The 19,803-nt window shown below is 38.1% G+C and overlaps 14 protein-coding genes across 14 annotated transcripts; 7 read left to right on the forward strand and 7 right to left on the reverse strand.

Annotated features, from left to right (window-relative positions):
- Positions 1-46: 46 nt before the first annotated feature.
- Positions 47-730, forward strand: C9374_005997 (uncharacterized protein; the record flags this gene model as incomplete). Its single annotated transcript, XM_044695808.1, has 3 exons — positions 47-319; positions 446-602; positions 669-730. The coding sequence occupies 3 exons, from the start codon at positions 47-49 to the stop codon at positions 728-730; spliced, it is 492 nt and encodes a 163-aa protein (XP_044547293.1).
- Positions 731-986: 256 nt separating this feature from the next.
- Positions 987-1,343, reverse strand: C9374_005998 (uncharacterized protein; the record flags this gene model as incomplete). The annotated part of the gene is made up of 1 exon (XM_044695809.1): positions 987-1,343. The coding sequence occupies one exon, from the start codon at positions 1,341-1,343 to the stop codon at positions 987-989; it is 357 nt and encodes a 118-aa protein (XP_044547294.1).
- Positions 1,344-1,411: 68 nt separating this feature from the next.
- On the reverse strand, positions 1,412-1,867 carry C9374_005999 (uncharacterized protein; the record flags this gene model as incomplete). The annotated part of the gene is made up of 1 exon (XM_044695810.1): positions 1,412-1,867. One exon carries the CDS (start codon positions 1,865-1,867, stop codon positions 1,412-1,414), a length of 456 nt encoding a protein of 151 aa, XP_044547295.1.
- Positions 1,868-1,938: 71 nt separating this feature from the next.
- Positions 1,939-3,096, forward strand: C9374_006000 (uncharacterized protein; the record flags this gene model as incomplete). The annotated part of the gene is made up of 1 exon (XM_044695814.1): positions 1,939-3,096. One exon carries the CDS (start codon positions 1,939-1,941, stop codon positions 3,094-3,096), a length of 1,158 nt encoding a protein of 385 aa, XP_044547296.1.
- Positions 3,097-3,190: 94 nt separating this feature from the next.
- On the forward strand, positions 3,191-4,462 carry C9374_006001 (uncharacterized protein; the record flags this gene model as incomplete). Its single annotated transcript, XM_044695815.1, has 2 exons — positions 3,191-3,616; positions 3,764-4,462. The coding sequence occupies 2 exons, from the start codon at positions 3,191-3,193 to the stop codon at positions 4,460-4,462; spliced, it is 1,125 nt and encodes a 374-aa protein (XP_044547297.1).
- Positions 4,463-5,602: 1,140 nt separating this feature from the next.
- C9374_006002 (uncharacterized protein) lies at positions 5,603-6,868 on the forward strand (the record flags this gene model as incomplete). Its single annotated transcript, XM_044695816.1, has 1 exon — positions 5,603-6,868. The coding sequence occupies one exon, from the start codon at positions 5,603-5,605 to the stop codon at positions 6,866-6,868; it is 1,266 nt and encodes a 421-aa protein (XP_044547298.1).
- Positions 6,869-7,121: 253 nt separating this feature from the next.
- Positions 7,122-8,168, reverse strand: C9374_006003 (uncharacterized protein; the record flags this gene model as incomplete). The annotated part of the gene is made up of 1 exon (XM_044695817.1): positions 7,122-8,168. One exon carries the CDS (start codon positions 8,166-8,168, stop codon positions 7,122-7,124), a length of 1,047 nt encoding a protein of 348 aa, XP_044547299.1.
- A 260-nt stretch (positions 8,169-8,428) lies between these two features.
- C9374_006004 (uncharacterized protein) lies at positions 8,429-10,573 on the reverse strand (the record flags this gene model as incomplete). Its single annotated transcript, XM_044695818.1, has 3 exons — positions 8,429-9,372; positions 9,520-10,071; positions 10,411-10,573. 3 exons carry the CDS (start codon positions 10,571-10,573, stop codon positions 8,429-8,431), a joined length of 1,659 nt encoding a protein of 552 aa, XP_044547300.1.
- A 292-nt stretch (positions 10,574-10,865) lies between these two features.
- On the reverse strand, positions 10,866-13,037 carry C9374_006005 (uncharacterized protein; the record flags this gene model as incomplete). The annotated part of the gene is made up of 1 exon (XM_044695819.1): positions 10,866-13,037. One exon carries the CDS (start codon positions 13,035-13,037, stop codon positions 10,866-10,868), a length of 2,172 nt encoding a protein of 723 aa, XP_044547301.1.
- Positions 13,038-13,175: 138 nt separating this feature from the next.
- On the forward strand, positions 13,176-13,856 carry C9374_006006 (uncharacterized protein; the record flags this gene model as incomplete). Its single annotated transcript, XM_044695820.1, has 2 exons — positions 13,176-13,610; positions 13,683-13,856. The coding sequence occupies 2 exons, from the start codon at positions 13,176-13,178 to the stop codon at positions 13,854-13,856; spliced, it is 609 nt and encodes a 202-aa protein (XP_044547302.1).
- A 31-nt stretch (positions 13,857-13,887) lies between these two features.
- Positions 13,888-15,729, reverse strand: C9374_006007 (uncharacterized protein; the record flags this gene model as incomplete). The annotated part of the gene is made up of 1 exon (XM_044695821.1): positions 13,888-15,729. The coding sequence occupies one exon, from the start codon at positions 15,727-15,729 to the stop codon at positions 13,888-13,890; it is 1,842 nt and encodes a 613-aa protein (XP_044547303.1).
- Positions 15,730-15,872: 143 nt separating this feature from the next.
- Positions 15,873-16,868, forward strand: C9374_006008 (uncharacterized protein; the record flags this gene model as incomplete). The annotated part of the gene is made up of 1 exon (XM_044695822.1): positions 15,873-16,868. The coding sequence occupies one exon, from the start codon at positions 15,873-15,875 to the stop codon at positions 16,866-16,868; it is 996 nt and encodes a 331-aa protein (XP_044547304.1).
- An 819-nt stretch (positions 16,869-17,687) lies between these two features.
- On the reverse strand, positions 17,688-18,350 carry C9374_006009 (uncharacterized protein; the record flags this gene model as incomplete). The annotated part of the gene is made up of 1 exon (XM_044695823.1): positions 17,688-18,350. The coding sequence occupies one exon, from the start codon at positions 18,348-18,350 to the stop codon at positions 17,688-17,690; it is 663 nt and encodes a 220-aa protein (XP_044547305.1).
- A 305-nt stretch (positions 18,351-18,655) lies between these two features.
- C9374_006010 (uncharacterized protein) lies at positions 18,656-19,786 on the forward strand (the record flags this gene model as incomplete). Its single annotated transcript, XM_044695825.1, has 1 exon — positions 18,656-19,786. The coding sequence occupies one exon, from the start codon at positions 18,656-18,658 to the stop codon at positions 19,784-19,786; it is 1,131 nt and encodes a 376-aa protein (XP_044547306.1).
- Positions 19,787-19,803: the final 17 nt, after the last annotated feature.

Below are 19,803 nucleotides of genomic sequence, written 5' to 3' on the forward strand. Positions count from 1 at the left end.
TTCCACACCACGTGCCATCACGTAACACCCACAACAACAAAATAAAATGTCTGAAGCCAAGCAAGTCGAATTACAATCCAAGGATAAGCAATCTTTCAAGGTCGACAGAGATGTTATTCTCATGTCTGGACTCGTGAAAGATATGTTGGAAGAAGGTGATGAAGACGATTGCCCAATCATCCCAGTTCCAAACGTTGATTCTAAACCATTGCAAAAGGTTATTGAATACTGCCAATATCACCACAAGGAACCAGCCCAAGAAATTGAAAAGCCTTTGAAGGGTAAAATTGAGGATGTTATCTGTGATTGGGACAAGAAGGTATGTATGATGATATAATAGAGTATATTTTATTCATCGTGATGATGGTACCCAATGATGTCTGCATGCTCAACATGTTTGGTGATGTCATTTATTTTTATCTCATTGATGATTCGACATCCATAGTTCTTGGAAATTGATCAATCTCTCTTGATCGAACTCATCATGGCTGCCAACTATTTGAACATCAAGGATCTCTTAGATCTTACATGTGCAAAGGTTGCATCGATGATCAAGGGTAAATCACCAGAGCAAATTCGTGAAATGTTTGGTATTGAAAATGGTAAGTGGTGTTTCAATGAAATTTTAATGATAGCTGATCGTTTTTACTCCCGATGTATATGAGCAGATTTCACTCCTGAAGAGGAAGCAAAGATAAGAGAAGAGAACAAGTGGTGCGAAGAAGCATAAATGTAACATTAGTGTTTCAATAAAACATAAAAAAATTTTGTCAAATTAGTTCAAACTTGGTGTTGGGTTCAAAGATGACATATGAAGAACTCTTTCAAATTTGAAGTTTACCTTCTCTCAATAAACATTCGTCGGCATTTCCGTTGATCTGTGGCAGACAATCCATGTGAAGACCAACGCACAATCAAACTCAACAGACACCAAACAGGTGACATTCCATCATTAGGATAAGATTCTTACCCATGCTCTTTGAGATCTACTTTTTGTTTACCTCATCGGTTCCATTATTCTTGGAGCTTTTAAGCCGGCTCAATGCCAAAGCTGTCAGCGATGATACAGAATGAGGAGATCTTCCTTGCTCATACTTTTTGGCATCAATAATTTCTTGCAGTTTTCTTTTCACGTCATCTGCAGATGCTTTAACAGCTCTATTAGTCATTCCTAATCTAGACAAGTGAGGCTTTGAATTACAATGGTCAACATAGCTAGCAGAATCTTTAAAGCTTCGATCACAAACACTACAATAGAATCCTGCCAACTCGTTTGGATCTACTTTTTGAATCGTTTCCTCCCTTGTGCTCTTCTTTTTAATGAGAGTTTTTGAGTTGGGCATGATATGCTTTCCTTCTGCAGTCACATCAATAACTCCCTTCTTTCCAATAAGTTTTTCATCCGATAAGTTTAACAATCTTGATTCACGAGCTTGAAGAGGTTTTCTCTGTAGAGACTCGGAACGAGTTTGTACAACTTTTCTTTTTCATCGGTATCTACTCCACCTTTTTCTCGTTCCAAACGTTCAGCTGCACGTTGTTGATAGACTTGATCGTCCCATGCACGTCTTCCGAATAAGCCTTTTCTAACTCCTCCACTTTGAGGGTTAGAATATTGTTGTTCGTCATGTGATATTTCCTCTTCCGCACCAGTGTTAATAGGATGTGCTTCGGTAAAATGTTCTACATGTAACGATACTTCCTCCGAGTCATTGTTATCAACTTGTTCATGATTATTTTCACTGGTTAAATTTTCATTAGCACGTTGTTGATGTGTGTTAGTAGAAGTGGTATTTCCGACGACATGATCATCCCGATAATGATGAATTCGGTTCAACAATGATTCACCTTCTTGTTGTTCTTGCATTTTTAAAATTGTTGAACCACACATTAAAAATGTCTAAATTGAATCAGGGAAGAACTGGAGCTTCTGTGTTCATGTCCTCTCTCGGAGATGTTGAAAGTAGCAGTGATGAAGAGGATGATGGTGTTCATTCATCTACTTTTGGAAATAATTTGTTGCAAGAAGATGAGGATGATTTTTTTGTGGATGAGAATGGATCTAAAGAGGATGAACGAGTGATGAATGATGATGAATTAAATTCAATTTTTAATGATCAAGTTGAAGAGTCTGTATTACTGGATGAAAGTGGTGAAGATGAAATTGATGATACTAAAAATTCAATAACACCCGGAAATAAGACACAATCATCTGGTAGTAGCGTCTTTATTTCGGATTTGAATGATGATGAGGAAGAGGAGGATGATTCCAATTTTTCAAAAGTTAATTCACTTTCGTCATCACCGAGTACAATTAATAATGATGAAATAATAGTATCATCAGAAAATAATAATATTCAAAACGGTAATTCTGCTGCTAGCCATATATTTATCACTCCTTCCCATACACCATTCAATCTCACAAAAAGTAATATTCCTGTACCTATTGACACCATACATCCATCTTGGAAGACTTCAATCACGTTACGGTCGATTGAGCAGCAAAAATTGGAAATATTTAAAGGCTTTGTGTCTCGAGAGAATTCCATTAAGAAACATTTCCGAATTTTGGATGGAAAGCTACGACCATTTGAAGCGAACGCTAGCACATTGATGATTAAGCACCATAACAATGCTGCAAATAATTACATGGACAATATCAGCGATCTTTCATCTTCGTCTACAGCATTTCGTAAAGAAGAAGTAGAGGATGAATCTGACGCCAGCACTGACTCTGACACATCTTCACATCAAAGAGACCTTGTCATGACAAAATCTAACAATGAACAAGTCTTAAAAGCTTCCTCTCAAATTAAGGAAATAACGGTACAAGCTGCTAACACCGAAGAGCTTAGAAAGGCGCTTACAGATATTAAACAGAGCAAAAAACAAATGAGAAAGAAACACATGGACAAGGTCCTAAAGAAATCAAAGGAAGAAAACAAATTCATTGCAAAACCTGGTTCTTCGAAAAAAGCAATCCAAAAACAACAAAAGATGGCCTATCGACAACAATTAAAAAAGATGCCACTCAAAGAGCTTCAAGGAATGGGAAAGAAAATTATATTTACAAACACTCAGCAACAACAGAAATAACTGACGCGGTGAAATTCATGTTGTTAAGTGTAATTACATGGATGGAGCGCAGTGTGAAAACGGAACAACACTAAGATTTCAATAATAAAAAAATATGCAAAACAAAGAACAAGCTTCATCATCAGAACCCTCTCTAAAACGAAAGCTCGATGAAGAAAATGTCAACAATGAAAAATCGGATAGCAGAGAACATTCGAAAAAACTCAAAGAATCTTCTTCCGAAATAATTCAAGACAACATTTCATCAAGTAGTAGTAGTAGTACTCAACCTGAACGTCTCTCCATATTAATCATGAGTGACATTCACAATTATGACATTTACTTTGAAAGAGTGAGGAAAATTCTGGACAAAAATCAAGTAAAAGTCGACATCGTTCTCTGTCCCGGCGATATTGTCAATATCAAGACAAAAGAAGAATACAAGAGTAAAGAATTTCAATTAGAATCACTCAAAAATGTGGAGAAGATTGCACAAGGCATGTTGAGCTTTGCACCTAAGGCGTATTTAATTCCAGGAAATGTATGTGTTAATGACGAATCAACATTTTCAAAAACTTCTCACCTTAATTCATGTCAATTATGAATTCACATCTCGTCCCATTCTTTCATTTTCACCCTTCATGAATGATTAACCAATATAACTTCATATTGAATATTGTTGCAACAGCATGATCCAGATGCCATGTTCGAAAACAAACTCACTCAACCCAATGAAAACATTCACCTCATTCACAATTCCATTGTTGAGTTGAGAGAAGGCCTGTATTTGGCAGGATTTGGTGGAAGTGTTCCTTCATTCCACATTTCACCTCCAGAACTTGCATCGACACGAGCATGGAAAGGCTATCCTCATTCCACCGATGAAGCATTTGGCAATGAGCTCTCACAATTAATTGAGAGAATGAAAGCATTCCGTCAAGTTCCATCATCCTCATCATCCGAACCACCATCACACATGACGACGACTGAAACTCCTCAACAACAACAACCACAACCACAACAACTACAACCACAACAAGCACAACAATCACATCAATTCATTTTCATGACTCATAACGGACCAGCAAACTGTGATACTACTCTCTTCCAGAAAGTGGACATTACGAGTCCTAAAATCATTTCTGGTTCCGATGCTCTTCGAGGATTCATTGAGCAAACCGAATTACAATCGAGTTGTGTGTGTTTGATTCATGGACATACACACTTGTTTAGACCTTCCTCTTCACTGGTTGGTACTCTTCCGATTGTGAATCCTGGATCCTTAATGGAGGGCAACTTTTCAGTCATTCAACTCGAGAGACAAACACATCTCGAGAATGGACCCTTCTTGTTAGAATCGGTGACTTCGTATCGTTTCAAACCTTAGAGAGGAAATCAATAGGGGGTTGAGAGATCCTTGAAGATGAATGGATCTGAAGACTCGGATGATGATGAGAAGATGTTACATTCTTGTTGCCATACACTGCATCATTTCAATATTGAAATGGTTGAAACAACAACTCAAAGACCGCCTCCACTCGCTACAACAACAACAACAGACTACCAACACACTCAACCACATTAATATTTTTACAAATCAAACCTTTGAGATTTTTGGTGCACCATCATCATAGACAGTCTTCTCCTTCAGATTCTTGTTTTTTATCATCATCAGCTCTACTTTAACATTGAATTTCATCCGTTCTTTCTAAAAACCGTTATTAAAATTTCTACTATTCTACCTCTTGATCTACAAGGTTTCTCTTTAGAAAGTAACTTGATGGAACGCAGATCCTTCATGAATCCCTCAAGAGGGTGGTTAAAAAAAATTCAAAAAGCACTTTTGCTTGATATCAAAGCATCACACACGACTTTTCTTTCCACATTGTCAAAGCATCTGCTTGTATACGCGACCTAGAAACCTTTAGATTCTCACAGTGTTTTCATCAAAAGACACAAGGTTTGAAGATTTGATTTTCCGATTCGAATCGTGGGTTTAAAACTTTTGCAAGACCATCTCAAAGAGAGCTATTGCGTCTTTGTTCGGAGCTTAGACTTTGAGCAATATTGGTTGTTTGTACTTGAGAAACAACTCTTACTAGTTCCGAGCTCTATCATACCTCTGAAACAGCACAAACTGTAAGTTCCACGGCTTTTATATTTATCTCTAAAATATACAACTTTTTAACCTAACTTTGATGTTCATAATTGCGGACCACCTGGTAATTTGATGTCATCTCATGATGATGGTGATGTTGCACTGGACCACTTTCTTCTGGTTGTCTTCATGTTTTAACCCATACATACGCAACCAGAGCTTGAAATTTTATCAATTACTCAACCTTGAAGCGTTATTTTCAAAAAGCAAATTGGATCATCAATCCGAGTTTGAAACAAACACCTTGTATCACTCCAACCACTTTCATCCTCACCGCTGTATACTTGCTAGTACTTCCTCACTTCTACGAGAACTGTTCTTTATCATTGCATATTATAGGTATTGACCCCTCATTGCACATTTGGAAATATGTTATCATCATCAGTGTCAGGTCAAGAACGTATTGAAGATCAAAACAAGGATATTATGTATTCAACAGCTTTCCTTAAATCGGGAAATCCTTCGACTGCATCATCAAGTGCTCCTCCCGTTAACTACTACACCACCATCCAAGAAGAAAAGGCCAAATCCGAACAGTCAGTCGTTGATTCATCCAGAACTACATCACAAGAGCCACTATTTGCTTCAAGCATGTCATCGGCTCATGATGCACCCATCACATTTTCTTTCAATTCCCCACCTAGCGAAGAACCTATGTCAACACCGTCATCTTCAAAGCGAGAATCACGTCTTTTTTCAGCATCTACCACACCACAAACACCATCCAAGAAGAGAGTATTTACAGAGAAGGAAATTGAGGACTTGGATATGAAATACAAGCAAGAATTGGCCGAAATGATGCAAGATGAAGATCCAAGTCAACATTTTAAGTCACCATCAACTCTCTCCAAACAAGAATCTCATACTAATGGTCAATTATCGGAAAGTGATGAGCCCATTCTTTCTGTCACTCAAGAATCTCCTGAGGTTTTCATGAAGAGTTTGAGCGGAATGGCTCGAATTTTCTATGCCCAAATTCTCAGACATGAGGAAAAGATTGAATCATTAACAAAAGCGAACAGAAAATATCAAGATGTGATCAAGAAAAAGAGTGAAAAGATTAGTCTCCTTCAACATCAACTCTCCACAATGGTAAAACAAATGGAGAAGTATGAACAGTCATTGAGGCAACGAGTCACCTCTTCACCACCATCGCATTCCATTGTATCTCCTCCACCTCCCTCTTCGAAATCATCAACAGTTGCAAGCTCTCCTGCCGCCTCATCGTCCACCGATGCAACTGCTTCTTTGAGCGAGCCATTACCTCCAATTTTGGCTCCAAAACCAAAGAAGAGAAAAACCGAGAGTGACTCATCTGCGGAAGGAAAGAGCTCATCCTCTGAAGGAAAGATTGTAAAATCACGATCGAATGTTGTCTTTAAGGTGAAACCATCCGATTGTGTCAACTATAATGGGGCAACATATATTCTTGCACGAGCGTTTGAAGATAAATACAAGCTTAAGAAAATGCTGAACTCGTACCAAACACAAACCGGTGAGAATCCTCAATTGTTTTTACGAGATGAAGAATTTAAAAAGCTTAAATCAGAGAATCCTGATAATTTGAGCGTTTTTGCATACAGAACCTCGTTGTATACCATGGACTTTGTTAACTTTTACATTTCTAATCAGTAGTAGTGATTGATCCACCAATAACATCTAATTTATTGAAATTTTACTTTTTTTGAGACTTCAATATAACACGAGACTCTTGCCGATTTGCTACATGTTGAATTTATTATTATTGTCAATACTCTTGTTAATGAGATTGCAAATTTCATACCAAAGCCCTAGCATGAAGATGCAATGGAGATAAATCCTTAATGACCAACAGCACTACCAACGGGTGGTTAAAGAATGTGGAATTTATTAACAATCTCCACAACCCTTACTTGGACATGATTTTAAAGTCTACATTAATTTTTCCGTTCCAAAAAGTTTGTTTAAAGATGAGAGCCACGGCCAAATAACCTCCATCATTGCCAAAATTTGTTCTCAACAAAGCACTTGCATTTTCTTTGTAAGAACTTGTAATGAAAGTGTCAGAATTGTAATAATTGGGAAATCTCTGAGGAATCTTGCTCGAATAACACAACACAAATGAAATCTTGTCATTAAATCCTTCTCGTGCTGAAATTTGCAATTCCACATTCGCATTAGGAGGAATCTTTGGATAGGTCAATAACACCTCATTATCCACACTATACAATGCCAATTCACTGCTCGTTTGAATAAAGTTCGAACCAGGTTGCAAAGTATAAATCAAATCCAAATAATTGTAAGGTTGAACCAACATTGCACTTTTCCTTGCATTCAATGAAACAACATGAAGATACAAAATGACTCCAATAGATCGACCTCGTGGGTTTGGAACTGCAATGGTTGCATTCAATCCAGAAGCAAAATATTGGAAGGATTGTTGAGGAGATGGTTGACCGGTCACGGTCGAAGCATAGACCAACATGGGAGCTGCACGACTGTTTAAAAACGTGAGTTGAATGTATTGGAATGGATTCGATTCACCAATTTCTGAGAATCTCAAGGTGGTATACAAGTAAGGATTGTGATTATCAATCTCAAGGACATGTTTCAATGAGAATTCTCTTGCGTCTTGAGGAGTATCTGGAAGAAGACAAACAGTGTGATCTGAATTTGTTCGTTGACTGGCACATGTCAGACATGTTGAAAGTCCAATCTGATTGGAAATGGTACCATTAGCACACTCGTATGAATGACCATCTCCAGGACAGTAATGACCAACGGAACATTCGTAGCAAGGGTGTTCGATATTTCCAGAATCAAAGTATCCTGCTGGACATGAAGTGGCAGTTGCGAGAGAGCTCGACCATAATAAAATCAAACACAACAACAACAAGGCAAGGATAACGCGTGGAGTAAAACCTCTAGCGTTGTGCGACGGACAAATATCAACCATTTTTTTCGAGTATGTGAACTGTTCACTTGAAATTGTTTAAAAAACTACTGGAGTTGAGGAGTTTCCCCGGACTTTGATGAACAATGATCGAAACTTGTCCGTTTAGTGTTGTCGCGCATGCAGAAATCAAATTATAAAATTTACAAATAATAATTAATTACGTTTCGGAATGTCAATAATAATTTATTATAACTGTTTCAAAGTAATGTCAATCCAATTTCTAACAGCAAATTCAAGTGACTGTTCAGACCAACATGCTGTTAGTAAAAGTTGTTGGCAGTGTTGTTGTTACCTCGAGGTGGTTGAGAGTAAGGGTTGTTATTGTTTGGGTATTGCATGTTATTTCCATAAGGATTGTTGTTTTGGTAAGGATTATTGTTTGGATATTGCATGTTATTATAAGCCATATTATTATTTCCATAAGGATTATTGTTTCCATATGGATTGTTGTTGTTTGGATAGGGATTGTTTCCGTATGGATTGTTGTTGTTGGAATAACCAGCACCGTATTGATTACTGGCGCCATATCCATAATTATTGTTAGCTCCATAATTTCCACCATAGTTATTGCCACCATAATACATGTTGTTGTCAAATTGGCTAAGGATGTTTTGAGTGACATTTTGACGGTTTGGCTGATTGTTATTAAAATTATTACCATTGGTTGCTGGTTGTTGGTTATTGGCTGGAGGCGTGTCAAATGAAAGTAAGTCATCCAAACTCACACCAGCATTGTTATTGGAGGTACTTGTTGTTGTTGTAGTGTTGGTATTAGTACTACCTCTACGAGGAGATGTCTTTGGGGTTTGTTTTGGTGGTTCATCCAATCCGAAAGGATTTTTCTTGATGCTGGATGAGCGAGGTTTAGTGTTGGAAGCGGTATCTTCTTCATTTTCTGTTGAAAGTTTGATCATTTCTAATTCATTCTTTGACAAAATGCTTGAAAGATCAGTTGTTGGAACTTCTGAATGATCTCCGGTGAGTTTTCTCTTTGTACCCCCTTGTGATTCGACATATTCTCGCATTGGATCCAAAACACTCTCAGGTTTGAATTTTAAAGAAGGTGGTTTGGACTTTAGGAAGATTTGATTTACATTTTTGCTAAATTCGAACATGCTTTCCAAACGTTTCATTGCTCCACAGTATTTCTGGTAAACTTCGAGTGCTCTCTTAGCAAGAGATAATGGAATCTTGTAGAAATCATCTATTATTTATGATGTTCAGGCAAAGTGTTTGATGAAAAGGAAAACATTGTTCAAAGATGAAAATAATTTGAATAGAGGAATAGCAAGTGAGGGAAACCATGTTAGAAATCATGATGACTAATGTTAAATGTCAACAATTAACATACCTAAAATTTTGGTTGCACAATCGCTCAACAATTTGTAAAGAACAAAACTGTCATCCAAACATAAAGTGAAACATCCAACAGCTGCTCCATTGTTGAGAATGGATTTCTTTCCTTTCACAAGTTCATAACATTCAACAAGTTCATTTGTGGCTCTAAGCAAACTTTCAGTCAAGTCCAACCATCCTTTCATGTCGTTTGATGACACGTATGCATCCAATGTCATATCAGGAAGTAATGACTTGAGTTGATAAATACGGTACAGAATAAGTCTCTCCTCAAGATATCTACAGTATTGTTTTACGAGTGGAGATTGATCCATAGCCTCGCTTGTGTGTCTATCCTTAAATTTGGACATGTTGAAACGTTTTTCAGGGTCGTTTTGAACGATTGCATCACAAAATTCGGTGGATCCCTCTTGAACAATACGGTGCAGTAGCTGCAAGCCCTTAGAAGCTGTTAGCCAGTCACTGCTTTTTCTGTAAATTCTACAAACTGCTTTGGCAAATTCAACCATATTTAGTTCTCTGTTAGTTTCCGTTGCAAGAATTAATTCTATTGTTGGATCATAATGAGATGCCAACCAGAGTAATCATGACAGCAGTTGCATTGTTATAATTATTGTCATGGATAGCATGATGATAATTTTATCATCAATCGGATTGGATGTCCGTGAAAGTTTAGAGGAATAGTTTTCCAAATCAAACAGCACATAGAGCAGTAATACATTTGATGATGGCCAAAATCCGTATCAAATCATCACATTCATTGTTGTATAAATCGAAAAATCAAATCATTGTTACCACCATTCATTCCAATCATACACACCAAAAGTATACAAAAATCAACAATAACGTTCATCAAACACCAAATCATCAAAACAAATACACCTACTCTTTACATGTTTTTCCTTTGGTGGAACCGGATCTTGATTTGTAGCCTTTGCCATACTCATTTTGATGTCATCAAAGGACGAAACTGCAATGTTACCAATATCCTTGACTTGTCTGAGGAAGGAGGTTCCTCTCGACTTTAAACGTTGTGCAGTGTTGCTCATTTTTTTGTTATGTGGTGATGATGGGTGAAGAGGGTCGGAGCAAATTAAATGTCGCTCTTTCTGCGAACAAAAAAGATAGCACGATGGATTGATTGCTACTATCGTAACAATGTAATGAGGGAGTCTTTTTTTTGTGTTTGATACTCAGGCTATGCTCACGTGGTTTAAACACCAACCTCAACAAAAACTAGTAATGATTTAGAATGCACTTTAATTTTGCTGAGTAACAAGAGGAAACAGTTCCAAGTTCACAAATGTTTATTAATAACACCAAGCGTAACTTACAGTAAGGTCAGTGCTTTTTCATGGATGCAAATGCTTTAACTAAAACTCGTCCGCATTCTGTTTGGCCGAATTGTGACGCAACGATTAAGGGTGTTCTACCTGCAAGATCTTTCGAGTTAAGAACAGCTCCTCTTGCAATGAGTGAGGTCATACATGCGACAGAGCCATGTTTGCAGCATGTATGAAGACATGTGTGCCCTTCGTCGTCTTTGTGCTCAACATTGGCTTGTTTTTCGATGAGATATTCGACAATATCGCCATGGTTATGCTCACAGGCTTCAAAGAGTGGCGTTCGGTGATGATGATCGACATCATCAACTCGAGAGCCATTATCAACAAGTAGTTTCACCATTTCTAGATTTCCAACACGGCACGCATAGTGAAGTGCTGTCTTATTGGTGGCAGGTTCACAACTGTTCGTGGAAACCTTGCATTCCAAAACGAGATGAGCACAAATCTCATAATTACCCAAACTACAAGCGAGTATAAGTGGCGAAAAACCCGTAATAGGGTCAATCGTAGCTACATCTACCTTACCAGTTCCTGTCAGTGAGCGAACCATCTTAATATTTTGTACCTTGATGGCATTCGTAAGAGGTTTCACACCGTTGGCGTCAGGACCCTCGAGTGGACATTCAGGAAGCTTGACCATTTCATCGACCAGTCCTGAAAACCCGAGTACAATGGCTTGTTGTAAAATAGTATTGAACCCTAGATCTGACTTTCGAAGCTTCTCCATACTCTGCTCATTGCTCTCTACTACACGATTTTGAATCATGTATTCTCGGTCGTTGAGTGAGTCTTCTCTGGCATAGCCTACATATTTTCGGTCTACTTTCGCTCCCTTCTTCACCAACAGTAGGGCAATCTCCTCTTGTTTTTCGTTGAGAGCAATTTGAAGGCTGGTCATCCCCTTATTGTCCTCCTCATGGATATTGGCTCCTTTAGAAAGAAGAATCTCTACAATTTTTAAATGACCTCTTGAAACTGCTTCCATGAGTGGTGATCGATGATCCTTGTTCAAAATATTGATTTGAATTTTCTTGTCTGCGAGTAGTAGCTCGGTAATGTCCACAAAGCCATGATAGCATGACACATGTAGACATGAATTCCCAACACAGTTTTGATCATTTGAGCTTAGTTTCTTCTCTAAAAAGTAGGTTGTTAACGATATAGATCCTGAACTACAGGCCCAATGCAAAGGAGTGTTACCAAACTTGTCCAAATTGTTAATCTTAGCCTTGAGTCCAACAAGTTTGTCACACAAGTCTTGTTTTTTCATAAATGCAAATCTATGGAGCAGAGAAAGACCATCTGGAAACAAGTAATTAATATCAAAATTGAATTTTGTCATGAATAGCTTCAACATTTCCCAGTTTTCTAAATTGCAGCATTCGTGAATTGGTGTCTGTCCATTAAGGTCGGTAGAGTACAGCAACGATACATCCAGTTTCATTTTCAAATAATATTCTACAAATTCTTTTCTATTATTAAGGACAGCAAAATGCAAAATGTTTCTACCTGTTGTCATGTCCTTCTTGTAAGGAGACTGGCCTAACTCCAACAAGCATGCCAATCTCTTGACATCTCCTTCTATGGCAGATGTATGAAGAAGTGTATGATTGGAATGTTCGAGAGGCTCATCAAACTCGAATTCAGCTCCATGCTCCAGCAGAATTTTGATTAAAGTGGTAGAGTTATTATTGATAGCAATATCGATTGGCCTCAAGTTCTTATCATTCCTACCATCGATATCTATTTTTTTTACAATTTCCTTTTTCGTTGGATGCACAACTTCCACCTCAAGCATTGCTCTAAGGAAGCTTTCGTCATTGTTGGAAACAGCTATATGAAGAACATTATCTCCATTGATTTTACAATTAATATTGGCCTTGTTTTTAACCAGCACCTGTACAACATCGTTGAATCGATTCCGAGCTGCCAATGTAAAAGGGTAGTCTACAACTACCTTTTCCGCATCGTTTGTAGTAGAGGTAGACTTGTCGTAAATTGGAAAATTTGGATCGATTAAATAATCCTTAAATAATTGTTCAATGTCCTCCGTTTGTCCCACTCGAATATACTCCACCAATACACTTTCGGGAGTATTGTTTTCATCTACTTTGAGTTGTATCTTTTTACGTTGTGGTGTTGTTGAGGGAGCTTTTTTTGTAGACATTTTTTCTTCCTCATCCAACTGTAAATCGAGAAAGAGATTTATCTCTTTTTCATTTCACTTCAGAATGATGGTTTATCTTGGAGTAAACCTTGCAACGCGTTCATTCAAAACAATCATTTTGATTGATAGAAAAGAAAAATGCTGCATCCTCGGAACACTCTGAGACGCTTTGAAGATTGTTGTTCCTCCATAAAGAATATTCAATTCATGTCGAGGAGTCATTCTATTCGGAGAGGAGTAATCATGATCATGGGCTCTAAAAGTAATATGACTTTCAATTCCTCCTTCTCACCACTGGTGTTGCACAACAGAAATTTCTCTCATTCAAGCAGTAGAGTGTTGAAAGAGCAAACAAATGATGATTCCGAACAACGACTTCAAGATTATCAACAAGATCGAAAGATGGCGCAAGAAAAGATGCAAAATATTAAAAAAGAGTTGACTGATTTTTTAAAGGTGAAATTTAATACTGACAAGAAGCAAGAAAAACAAGCGGAGAGAATCAAGTTGGCTCAAAATTTGGGAAATATTATGATTATTATTGGGTTTATTGTTGGACTGGTACTTTATGTGGTAGGTTGTTATTGGATTTTGTTGTGCACGGCCAATTAATTGAATTATTGCGATTCAATTTTCTAACCAAAGGGAGAAAATGAAAAGAAAAAACGAAGTGATTATATTGTGGAAGAATCTCATAATACAAATGCTGCTGAAGATAGTCTGACACAGGCTCAGGGTGGTAACATTAATGCTCAACAATTTCTTTCAGCAATCTCTAGTAAGGTCAACAAGGTGAGGGAAGAAAATCAGAAAAAGTGAATACACGTATTCAAGTCCATTTATTCTCACGTTAATGTTTTGACTTTTTTGAGGCTTGAACTTTTGAAAGCACATTCATACTTCTTCGCAACACATCTTGAGCATTACCTTTTGAAGTAACAGGATTGGAAGAAGGGACATTCACACTTTGAGAAGATACATTTTGTAGTGAGGGAGTGAACGGTGTTGTAATGACACTCTTACTGAGAGAAAGCGACCTGTTAATCCGAGTGCCACTAGGGTTGACACTACGCTTGTTGAGAGGAGTTTTACTCGATGCAGAAACATCATATTCAAACTTTGGCATTTCCTCTCGGGTATTGTAGAGACTCTCTGTTGGATCCAGTATATATTTGGTTGTGGACTTTTCTAAGGTTTCTGAGCCAACATCTTGGATATCTTGCTTCGTACCCACAATAGTTGAGCCATGGTCATGAGGAGCAAAAATAGAACGGTCACAAGAAAGATCAGGTGTTGGCTGGGAGTAATAGTCTTCGAAATTACAAGCGAATACACCAAATTCCTTGTGCTCTCTCAGAAACTTTTTAAAGTATTCTACAGTGAAGATATTCTTCTCGGCAGCCTCTTTGAGTTGAGAATAATAGTTAATTGCTCTCGTGACGCTGATATAATTTCCATCAGGCAACTCCTCTCTGCCTTTCAACATTGACATGACTTTTTCCATAGTCTCCATTAATTGTTGGCCATCTTCGTTTGTCACAAATTGCATTTTGAATTGAAGCATTTTCTCAGTGGCCTCTAATATGTTACTCTCATCTTGTTCCTTCTTCAAATCTTGGCTATACTTGTCTTCAATTTTTTTAATGTCAGAATTGACTTTTTTCTCATACCTAAGGCTCTGGTTGTTAAGCTCTCGGAGATGAGCCTTCTCAACCATTCTTCTTCTCTTGGTTTGGACTAGTTGGTTGTGACGAAATTGCACGTCTTCAAGTTTTTTGGACGAAGAATCAATGAGATGCTGTAATTGTAAAATATTATATGCAATTGAGGAGTTGGTGAAGGCATTATCACTATCATTTTCTGCAATGGTTGAGATGATCTTGTTTTGTTCGGATGACTCTTTTTTTTCAACCTCAATTTCAACAATTTTTGACAGCTCTTTCAACTCTTCTAAATTGCACGCTTCATGATCCTTGAGAGCGTTATTAATTCTATTTTCTGCAGCTAAACGATTGAGGGCAGCTGACAAAAACGCTTCCGTTTCATTCAAGTCAAAGAGTTGAGAATCGATCAGAGAAATCTCGTGTTCCAATTCTCGTTTGATTGAAAGTAATTGTGGTCTGCTGTCAATGGCATTTTCATTAAGGTCCTCGCAAGGTGTACGATTCATGCTCGATGTAGCTGGAGAAGCGAGCGTACTGATATGGGCAACACCTGATTCTTCTTGGTTATTATTGCTCATGGGTGTGTGATCGTCATGACCGCTCGAGAAGGGATCGAAAATATTCATCTCTGCAATCGTCTCAAGATAGAATTGATGTAATAACTTTTCGGTGATAGTGGCCTGAATAGTTTGTGTTTTACCATCATCAGCTGTGATCATTGTGGTGTCGTCTGAACATTTAGATTGCTCAAGAAGATTTTCTCTATTCAAAGCTGAAAGATCAGCATTGCTCTTTTTCATGACCTCTTGTTGGGCAATATTTTGGAAGGAAGGTAAGGCTTCTTCTTCTTCCATTTCATCATCGGCCAGTCCTTGCTCATCCTGATCACCTGAAACAGAAGAGGCGCAAGAAGATGAAACATTGCTTATTGTTGGCAAACGCTGCTCATTCTCTTCCGATGTTGTTTCCTGTTGTACCACATCATGACTCGTTGTTGGTGAAGCCTTAATCCCACCATTATGATGCATTTTTTTAAATATTTAAACACCATGCTCGATCAATGCCCGTAAATGCTTACATCAATTATTGTTTATTAAGACGGCAGTAATTAAATTTAATGGGGACAATACTTGGTTGGCTTTCCTTCGATTTATAGGTTGAAACAAAAAAAATGTCTCAAAACGAACATACTACCACACCTCCATCGGAAACCAATTCTCAAACACAAGAACCATCATCAACAGAAACGACCATCGGAAATGAAGCTGTACCAATATCTACGCACCCGAATCATTCTGATGATGATTGGGAAGCTGTGGATGACGAAGATTTATTTGAAGATGACAATTTTGAAGAAAACTCTCCTATCGAAAATAATGGCTCTTCCACTACTGCAGTGGTTGAAGAGAAAAAGTATTCCAACGATTTAGGATGTTCTCATTATCCACACAATTGCCAAATAGAATCTCCGTGCTGTAAAGAATTCTTTTGGTGCCGGGTTTGTCATGATAATGAAGCATTTACGAAATATAAATGCAAAGTCGAGAATATGGACCGATATTCTGTTAAACGAGTAAAGTGCATGAGATGTGGTACTATACAATCGAGTGAAAACGTAGAATGTGAAAATCCAGAATGCAAGACAATTTTTGGCGAGTTTTATACATGCACCATTTGTCACATCTATTCCAATGATCCAAAAAGACCAATCTATCATTGTGAAGGATGTAAAATTTGTCGGCTTGGCAAGAGAGAACAATTTGTGCATTGTTATACGTGTGGTGCCTGTATGGCTCCGAACCATAAATGCATTCCACAATGTATGCAATCGAGCTGCCCCATCTGCATGGAAGATTTATTCTCATCAAGAGAAAGCGTACATTTACTGAGATGTGGACATCCCATGCATTTGAATTGTTTTAGAAATTCTTTAAAGAACAGAATTTATAATTGTCCAATATGTCAAAAGTACATGGTTGAAATTTCAGAAGAATCTACTCGCATCATTGATGAAGAGATTGCAAACACTCCACTTCCACAAGAATTGCAGGATAAAAAGGTGAAAATTCTATGCAATGAGTGTTTACAACGTAATGAAGCTGCATTTCACATCTTTGGTATCAAGTGTCCGAATTGTGGAAGTTACAATACCAAGCAAACAGTGTAAATATATTGAATGGCTTATCTTTAGAGTGAGTATTGGATGGATTCGAATTCGATTGCAAATATTGTGTGTGATGCACTTGGAAGGTGAGGTCAATAAGTGTCATAAAAGTGTTCTACCCTTTTTTGTGATTCCTGTGATGCTGCAGCTACTCAACAATGCAAAATCTGAATACTAAAAACGAAAACAATACTCAAACATGTTGCTCTTCACTAAATCAAAGGTTGTGTGTTATCTTTCGATTCTCGTGTTTTTTTGGCTCGCATGGACTCCCAACTTGAAAGCAGAAACCCCAGAGTCCCTGATCACACTATCTGCGTTCAAATGTGTCTCCCTTCTCGATAAAACTGAGACGATCATGAACAAGCTCATTGTATCCTCTACATCCTTTATCACAACCTCGCTTCAAAAGAAATGGACGATCGTTTCCAATCTTCTTCAACATACCTCACAGCACTGCCAAGAATTTGTAAAAGTAGTGAATACTACTGTCCTTACAGAAAGCCCTCAATGCGTTCATTCGATGAATGAAGTGGAGAGCATGGTTCATGATCTTTCAAGGTTCGGCGGTAAGCCCAAACTGCAATCTTATTCGAATGAAATTAAAGAACGTATGGTGAAACTTGTCACCAACGTTAGACATCACCTCTCCTGTATTGGGCTTGAGCATGAAGCATTTCAAACAACGGATAGCCCAAAATTGAACGAGCTGTTGTTCATCCACATTTCATTATTTCTTTTTTTCCTTTTGAGTTTATTAAGTCATGATCTACTGCTTGTATCTAAAGTACAATAAAACAAGTGGTGACATTTTCAAACTCCCTACACGAGTTTTCGTTGCTTAAAGCTGGGTTGTGTTGTTTCCAAACCACTGTCTTCTCCGTTGTCGCTGTTGCTGTCAGACACCACAAAATTCTTGTCGAACAGCTCTTCGTCCGAGGTCATTGAAGATTCTTCATTCTCACTGTGACCTTCTTCCATAGAAGTTTCATCGTCCTCTTCCATCATTACAGAGATGTTTTGTCCTGTGGTTTTCTGGGATTCTGTCTTTACAGGATTCGACACTGATGATTTGTCAGACAATTGGTCAACCTTTGTTCTTTTTCCCAAGACAGTTTCTTGATTACGAACTGTTTCCTTCTTCCTTCTCACGATACTGCTTTGATTTGAAGAGGGCTCTCCACATTTCACATTTGTTAAAAAGTGATTGACATGAAAAGTAATGTTACAGTTGTAAAACAGAGGTGTCTCTGGCATTGAACCGTTCGAGGATGCAGACGGAATGAGGGGATTTCCATGCTGCATGGATGCTGATTCAACTCTTCTTCTCCAATCGGAACTTGCTGAATCAAAATGCGGTTCTACCTCTCTTTCAATATGAACATTTACAACGGGAGGGTCGTTCCTGTTGGAGGGCACAGTTCTTCGAGGACGAATTCTGTCTGCCTTTCCTTGTTGCAGGGATTGTTGGGATTTGCATACCATGATGAAAAGATTGGTTACAGATCAAATGGGATAAATTAATACCAAGCAAACCGATGCTTTTTTTTAAAGATTCAAGTGAGATTGAGGAAAAGCCTCCCCTTAACGCATCCTCATTTTTTTTTAAAGCCATCACATCAACTATTGTTGTAATTGGGTTCCATTGTTCAAACAAAAAATGCTTCCCCAACACCCAAGATAATACTCTTGTAGTGTTCAATGAAACGATGATTCGTTATGAAAATGACAATGGATATTTCAGTGTTTGGTTTCCAGTTTCATGATGACAATAATTTTGTTGAAAAAAAATGTCCACAACACAAGCCACTCTCGAAGCCATCAAATACCAACGAGGTTCTCTCGAAATTCTCGACCAACTTCTCATTCCGAAGACTTTTGTTTATGAAGTCGTGGATACCACAGAGAAGGCTTTCCATGCCATCCGTGATATGAAAGTCCGAGGTGCTCCAGCTATTGCCATTGTTGCAGTGTTGTCTTTGGCTGTCGAGGCTAATAAACTCTTATCGGATGAACAACAAGATGCTTCGAGTGTGGCTCAACTCTTCATTAAAAAGTTGGACCATTTGGCTGAGAGCCGTCCAACTGCTGTAAATCTCTTCCAAGCCGTTGGTGATTTCAAAAACAAGATTCAAGAAGCATTGCAACAACAAAAGACCGCACAACAAATTTGCCAACTTGTGATTGATGAAGCAGAGGCATTGATGAACAGAGACATTGAAGAAAATGCTAGAATTAGTGAATTTGGAAGTGAGCACATTATTTCAACATCATCCACCGGAAAGGATTTGCAAGTGTTGACTCACTGCAACACCGGAGCTTTGGCCACCATGAAGTATGGTACTGCTTTGGGTGTGATTCGTTTCTTGAATAAGAAGCAAGTATTAAATCATGCCTTCTGTACAGAGACAAGGCCATACAATCAAGGTGCCAGACTCACTGCTTTCGAGTTGGTCTATGAGAAAATTCCTGCTACCCTTATTTGTGACTCTTCTGTGAGCTATTTGTTCAAGACCAAGAAAATTGATGCCATCATTGTTGGTGCTGACCGTGTATGCAACAACGGAGACACTGCCAATAAGATTGGTACTTATCATATTGCAGTGAGTGCTAAACATCATGGTATTCCTTTCTACGTGGCTGCTCCTTTCACATCCATTGATTTGACTTTGGCCAGTGGCGATTTAATAACCATTGAAGAAAGAAGTAGCACGGAAGTGACTCACTTTAGAGGTGACAGAACTGTTTGTGAAGGCATTGGAGTGTGGAATCCTGGATTTGATGTCACTTCAGCTGAACTCATTAGCGGATTCTTCACAGATATTGGTGTGTTCACTCCTCTCACTGATCCTACGACTGGTAAAAAGTACTACGATTTGAAAACACAACAAGCTGAATTGCTAAAGAACAAACAACAATAATATTAAATACTATTTTC

Source organism: Naegleria lovaniensis (genome assembly GCF_003324165.1).
Source record: "Naegleria lovaniensis strain ATCC 30569 chromosome Unknown tig026, whole genome shotgun sequence".
In the NCBI taxonomy this organism is placed as follows: Eukaryota; Heterolobosea; class Eutetramitea; order Acrasida; family Naegleriidae; genus Naegleria; species Naegleria lovaniensis.